The 7,039-nt window shown below is 37.4% G+C and overlaps 1 protein-coding gene across 1 annotated transcript; it reads left to right on the top strand.

Moving 5' to 3' along the window:
* The first annotated feature begins 555 nt into the window (after positions 1–555).
* Positions 556–6,634, top strand: LOC142349898 (thioredoxin-like protein 1). Its single transcript, XM_075401744.1, has 5 exons — positions 556–1,047; positions 1,353–1,556; positions 2,058–2,229; positions 5,709–5,887; positions 6,318–6,634. The coding sequence occupies exons 1-5, from the start codon at positions 853–855 to the stop codon at positions 6,450–6,452; spliced, it is 885 nt and encodes a 294-aa protein (XP_075257859.1). The 5' UTR covers positions 556–852; the 3' UTR covers positions 6,453–6,634.
* The last annotated feature ends 405 nt before the right edge of the window (positions 6,635–7,039 follow it).

Genomic DNA, 7,039 nt, shown 5'->3' with positions numbered 1-7,039 from the left:
ACTTTCTACAACTATATCGATCAAAATTGACTGTACGAAAGAAAGTGGAGCCAATAGTCTCCCTCGCACTGCAATTTTGTTGCGACCAATTAACTCTATCTTAATCACACATCGTTATTTAACAAAAAAAAATAACTTTTAATAATATTTTATAGTACCGCCTCTTTTTAAGTAAACTTTATGAATTGGAAGTCTGTACTAATGTTCAATGCTACCATTATACTGATCAATTTTGACCTATACCAGAGTTAACTATGTTTAGACAGCACTATTGATAAATTTCATACCTCTCATTGTCCAGAAACCTTGCCAGGGGCGTCATTTTATCATGTTAGTCTTTCTTGAAAAGTTATCGTCTTTTATTTTGGTAAAAAATTGTGTAAATAAGTTTGTTCCTTTGTACATATTGTGAAAAGTTAGTGTTTTGCTCCATAGTTTTTACAATAATACTATTCGGTTAAATTAGTTTTGATTGCCACAGATCCTAATATTAAAATTGGCTTTATTTGTAAACTTTTGATAAATGCCAACTGAAGTGTTCTTTTTTTCAGATTTAGATGATCATTTGTTAACTATTTGTTTTCATTAAACTATTGCTGAAAGCTGCGGCTAAATTTGCAGAGCTTGTTCTGATCGTTTGCTGAGTTCCAATTCAATTCTCTGAAGAGTTTAAATTGGGACCTTTTTCGGTTACTTTTACGATTAACTTGTTTTGCTTCTGTAATTACCTGAACTGCACCGTCTTCGAGAGTTGTCCAATTTTCACGTAACTCCGGAATCCCTTTAGAGAAAATTCACTTTCTGGTTGTCTCCACATCATAACCAGCTACGTAATCAACTACAAGGGTAGATATGGTTCGTGAGTTAGACAGTGACGCCTCGTTTGACCGCCTTATGAGAGAGGAAGCCCCGGGTGACAAGTTGGCGGTTGTGGACTTCACGGCTACGTGGTGCAACCCCTGCAAACAAATAGCTCCTGTGTTTGCGGCATTTGCAACCAAGTACCCCAATGCATTCTTCCTTAAAGTGGATGTTGACAAATGTCAGGTAGGATTGAAAGATTCATTCGTGCGCAATTGTTGTAAAAATCCGCTGAAATTTTTCCCAAATAAGGGTGCCAGAACAATTACTGCTTTTGCAACGCCCAGCGTTTCGTGCGCAAAGGTTCATGCGTACACAAAGGTTTTGAAAACAAAATTTTACGGGGATACAGTTATAAGGATTCTGGCTCAGAAGTGTGCCATGTATGGCCTACACAAAAGGAATGATCGTTGTAACTGTCTGTGTTAACCTTTTAGACGAGAGTTGAACGTAATTGATGTAGCAGATCTCTCTGACGCATTCATTTATAGGCAACCACTGGACGCTTTGGAGTGACTGCAATGCCGACGTTTGTGTTCTTGAAGAATCTGCAGCAGATAGACAAGATCAGTGGTGCAGATCCAAATGCCCTCGAGGCCAAGATCAAGATGCACTACAACCCGGATGCAGGATCAGATCCAATCATGAAGGATGCCCCTCCTGGAATGCAGTGCATTAACAGTCTCATCAACAAAGTAAGGGATTCAGAATATACACTAAGCAGTTGGCGGTAGACAACGTTTAGCCCAGTTATTTGAGACCTAGTAGTCATCTGTGTGACCTTTTCGCGCTTGTTTTGTCAAACATTCATTTGAAATTGGGATCTTTTCGGTTTGTGCTCGCCCGCTTTGTGGATGCATGTTATTTACAATCAAGCGCACGTGTTATAACAGATAATGTTTTGCGACACAATGGACATATTTTTAAACTAGCGTTTATGTGGCCAACAATAAAAAGATCTTAGAAATGCAATTCATCTGGATTTTGGCGCAATTTTGAAAATATCTTATATGGCGCTGTATTTAGAGGCTATTTCGCGCAGAATATATTTTGAATGGCATTTTAGTTGATGCGAAATTCTTATCATATCTAGCTCCCACCTGCTTGCTCAGTAATACCATAATACAAACTTTACTTATCCTGACTTATACCTGACTTTTTGTACCTTCTAATGTCTTTTATGATGTACTCCTTAGGCTGAGTTTGAGTGTCTCAATGAGGACGGAGGAAACCCTGGCATCAATTGTCTCACCACTGACTCTGCTGCTGTCACCAAGAGTGACTGTGATGAACAGCTCCTCCTTAGAATAGGTTTCCAACAGCCTATCAAACTCCACTCCATCCGAATTGACCCTTCGCAATCAGGGGGTGAGTGAACTGAGCCGCTATTTTTCCCAGGATGTTAGTGTGATGGTTTTTTTTAAATTTTCATGCTTCTTAGTACTATTTCGAAATGTTATGATATTGGCATTTTTCCTTGATTCGAGGTCAGTCAGATCAACTACATGACTACCCTTTTTCCATAGGTTAAGAGCCTCTGAAGAAGTCACTAAGAAGTTCTTGCATTAATAGAGAGCTGCGTGGTGGCTCGAAGGTACAAGATATAAGCCAGAATTTCGAAGTGAATTATCAGGGTCTCTTAACCTTATTGGAAACACGCAACTTGCATGTTCTCTAATCTGGACCTATATATTAGAAAATCTGGCAATGTAGAATCTGGCACTGCAGAGATCTGGCATTTTCAAAACTTGCATGTGTGTGTTTCAACAGCTCTTCCTTAGCATTCGTGTTTTAAGTTTGTGTTTCCGGGGTTCACAGTTCTTAATTGCTCTCAAACGAAGTTTGTAGCAATTATATTAGTCCTGTCGGTCTTTTTTTTATAGCTGCAAAGCTGTAAGCTGAGCGTAGCTATATTGCGGTGCTCTTGGTTTTTTTTACAATTCAAAGAATTTGAATTGTATTGGGGCGCTGTCTTTTTTTATTTTTAAGATCTGTTCACACATTTTCATGATTTTTGAAGTCAAATTGGAGTAGTGATTTTGGTCACGCCGAAACAGGAAATAGAGCGAAAAAGCGAGTAGTTTTGCGGCAATAAATTTTTTCGCTCTAATTTTAAAGTAGAGTGAGAATATGGTGTTTGAACAAAAATTCGCTTTATCGGTAGTGATTTTTTGTTCACATGCGGCAATTTCACTTTGATTTTTACTGTTTTTTCGATTTTTTGGATAGGATTTTTTCTAAGTGATTTTTCCAATCCATTCATAGTCCATTCTAGGTCTAGTTTTCTGTTTAGTCAATGAAAATTCTTTGAATTGTACGTCAGGACTTGTCCTGCTATGTTTTTTTTGTTTCGTCGTCTGACGCTCTTTTTTCGTTTTACATTCGTTCACACAGCACAGCTGAAAAAGTCAAATTTTCTGAATGACTTCTCCCTCTCACTAATGGCGTTTGCGCGCGTGACGTCATTTCTCACTTTCTTTTACCTTCTCTAATGCTTATTGGTATTGACAGTAGCCCCTGTAGCCTCTCTCTAAGAAACAGAAGTACGTTATGTTCAACTACGAAATACCATCAAAGTAAATCGGACTTAAAAAATGTTCTTGTACAAAAATCTTTTTTTTCAATATCTTCTATTCTTTCAATCCCAATCATGCTTATTGGAATCAACGGCGGCTATTTTCCGGCAATCTGCCGGGTATGTTTATAGCTGCGAAGCTGAGCGTAGCTATATTGCGGTGCTCTTGTTTTTTTTGTTTCGTCGTCTGACGCTCTTTTTTCGTTTTACATTTGTTCACACAGCAAAGCTGAAAAAGTCCAATTTTCTGAATGACGCGTGACGTCATTTGCGCGCGTAACGTCATTTCTCACTCGCTTTAGCGAAAATTTCTAGGTTATTTGCGTGATTAGATTTTGATCATACGTGACTTGCCTCATTCAATAAAATGACTTTTGCACTTTAAAACTTAAGTTTAATTTGAATTTGTTTAAGGTCAAAGGAACTCATTTGTGCAGTAAAGGGCCTAATACGAGGCTTCTTCGGAATGAATTTTAACAAGCTTTATTAATTTATCGCTGAATGTTTTTTACCTAGTTTTTTGAGCGGCGTCGATTTTTTTTCCATTTAGATCTGTATCTGTTTCTATCTCTATTATATGGCACGCAGGTCTATTCTTTCGCAGCTATTCCGGCAATCTCCTGGCTATGTTTTGCGATTTTCTGTCTGACTCATTTGACTTTTCCTCAAAAAACGGGATAAACAGGTAACGCCCAGGGGGCGTTAAGTGCTTTTAGAGCCTTTCAGCTCACTAGTCTCCAAGTATGCGATTCACAGAAACTCTTTTGGAGACTTATACTTATGGTGTGAAGGTCGGTTCTTTGAGGTTGACTCCCCCCTTTGATGCCACCCCAATCCCCACCCCTGCACATCGTTCAGGCCGTAAGGGCCCTGTGCAGCCAGAAACCGCCCTCCCCTGATGAAGTCAACCGCTCGCCGGTCGTTTCAGACCAATTCGCACGACGTTAGTGGGCTATCTTTGTAATTTTCTCGCATTTGTGGTCTAAATTGCTCTAACGCAGTTTTCACTAATTTAACCGAAACTCGTTTCTCTTTAGCCTCACTTTGTACTTTGAGTCCACGGGAGGATGTCTTGTTTTCTTTTCGTGGGCCAAGATACATCGGACATCACTTGAAAAAAAAACATTAAGATAAGGTAACTATCGTTAAAACAGGTGGAGAAAAGGCTATCCGTTACAGAAATTATTTACAGAAAAGGTCATCTCTACAGAGAAAAAACGTATACAGAAATTTAAGTTAATTAAAAAACTATTACTTCAATGCAGAAACATAATTAGATTGCAGCTGAAGCTTATAATGTTTTTGACATAGTGTGTTTACCCTCTCATATGTCGTTGCTCCATGAAATTATGCCAAAACTAGGCCAGAGAACAGAGGCCCTGTAATATGAGATTTTTTACCCTTATCTATTGAAACATTCTCTCATTTTTTTAATAGAAAAAAAAACAAGACTGACTGGAAACAAAATGATAAAAATATGTTTTTTGCCCTTGGCCTCTATTTTTAGATGATTTATATGATTATGAAAAAAATTATAGTTTTGAAGTTGAAAACTGCGACTGATCCGCTCTACCCTTTATTCTGTACTTCAAGTTCACACGAGGTGCTTTGTTTTTCTTGGGACGAGCTAGATCGAACAGCAATTGGAAATGATAAAAACTGATATCAAGATTTTGTTATGAGCTGTCAAGAAATTTTCTTGCTTAATCCTGATAAGATATTATCGAGATTTACCATGAAATGTTCGTATTAATTGCTCTTGAACGAAGTTCATGGCAATTATTGTAAACGTGTTGGTATTTTTTATGCAAAATTTTTGCTTGATCGTTTTGAATTTTCGAGTGACTTTTACGCCCTTGACTTTTGCGTTTCGTGTGATCTAAAAATCTCTCTCAATCACAATTTCAAGCAGCTGATTTCAATTGGCGGCAATTTAATACTAAAAGTCAAATGAAACGTGCGCCGAAACTAACTTCATTTTTCACTTTAAATCTTAATCTTAATGGTGGTATATGTTAACCTCTAATGTGGTTATTTGAATCCCCCTATTGAATTTCTTAGTCTCATTTAGGCTAAGTCCCATTTAGTTCGAGAGCAATTCTTCCGACGTTTAGTCCGTTGTTTTCTAGTTCTTGGCAGGTTGTTTCAAGTTTCGCTAGAGATGTCAAGATCATGTATGTATTATCGAGGTGCATCAATTTTCGATTCACTGGGCAAGGCACGTCAGATGGCTACATCGAACTTTAAGTGTGTAAAATTGTTCTTTTAATAGGCATTGATGAGGCACCGAAAGAGCTTGGTTTATATGCCAACGTGAGCAGTTCACTAGACTTTGACACAATTGAGTCCTGTCCGGTATCACAACAGCTTGTACTGAATAAAGAAGATGTTCTGAAAGAGAAGCCAGTTGAACTGAAGTTTGTCAAATTCCAGAACGTCAATTCATTAACTGTAAGTATCAATCGTCAGGGAGCTTATAAAATGCTAGAGTTTAATTTCAACTGTCATTCTGAAAAATTTCGGAAAGGAGTTGACAGTTTTCAAATTGCTATGCGTCTTGTCGCATTGGCAGACTTTTGAGGGTTAAAAACTAATGCATAGCTGACATGATGGCCTGAGATAACGGCTTAAGTTAGCATCTTTGTACAATACATGTACATTACTGTTCACATAAACCGTAAGTAAACTGTTGTGAATACAGATAGAATGGCGCTTTAGAAAAGTATGACTTATTAGTGCCAACAGTGAAAACATTGAGAAATATCACAAAATTGCCTCTGAGCTATAGTGAGAAAATATTTTTGTTTAAAAAATCAGTATTAACAGAACTAAGTTGAAAAATCCAATTTCAAGAAAAGATTTAATGTAAACGTCTTTTTAGGTTTTCATCAAGAGTAACTTTGGGGGAGGGGACATAACGTCTCTCAAACTGCTAGCCTTGTACGGAATCCCAGTGAACCAGACCAACATGAACGAATTCAAGCGGGTTGCAGGTAAAGCCGGGGAAGCACACTGAAGAACTAATTGATTGCCACTTATTTTTAAACAAATGAAAAAGTCCTGCCTTGAGAGACCTTTGAATATGAAGATGAAAAGTTGAGAATAATTAAATGATGTAACTTGTAATGTTGTAAATGGTATTGTGAGAAACCAATTGTTAATTTAGTTTTTTCAATTGAAATATCTTCTATTAGTGCATTTTTTATTGTTATTTTCAACATGAGATGGATGAATTAGATTAAATGCTTTTTTATTTGATCCCAGAGTGGAATATAGATGTCTCTAAACGAGTGCGGGGAATCAATGATTGTTTGCGGGTAGATCGTTTGCTGTCGTGCTGATCTGTTTATCCTTTATAAAGCGCCGGCGATTGGGGGACGGGTTCAGGAGGATATCAAATTAGTCAATTAAATTGAAACTGCTCGCACATTTTTGTAAATCTTTGAAAACAAAAAGAGAATTCTCTAACAAAAATTAAGTCTTCAAAAGACAGTGAAGTTTTTTTCTTGGTGCCCATGTTATGGTTTCCCTTTTTGTAGTTCATTAGATTTGCGATTTAACAAAACAAGTGTTATAGAACATGGGAAGCGAAAAATTAAACAA

Source organism: Convolutriloba macropyga, chromosome 11, assembly GCF_964194025.1.
Source record: "Convolutriloba macropyga chromosome 11, txConMacr16.3, whole genome shotgun sequence".
NCBI lineage: Eukaryota > Metazoa > Xenacoelomorpha > Acoela > Convolutidae > Convolutriloba > Convolutriloba macropyga.
This window is presented reverse-complemented; position numbering and strand designations above follow the sequence as displayed.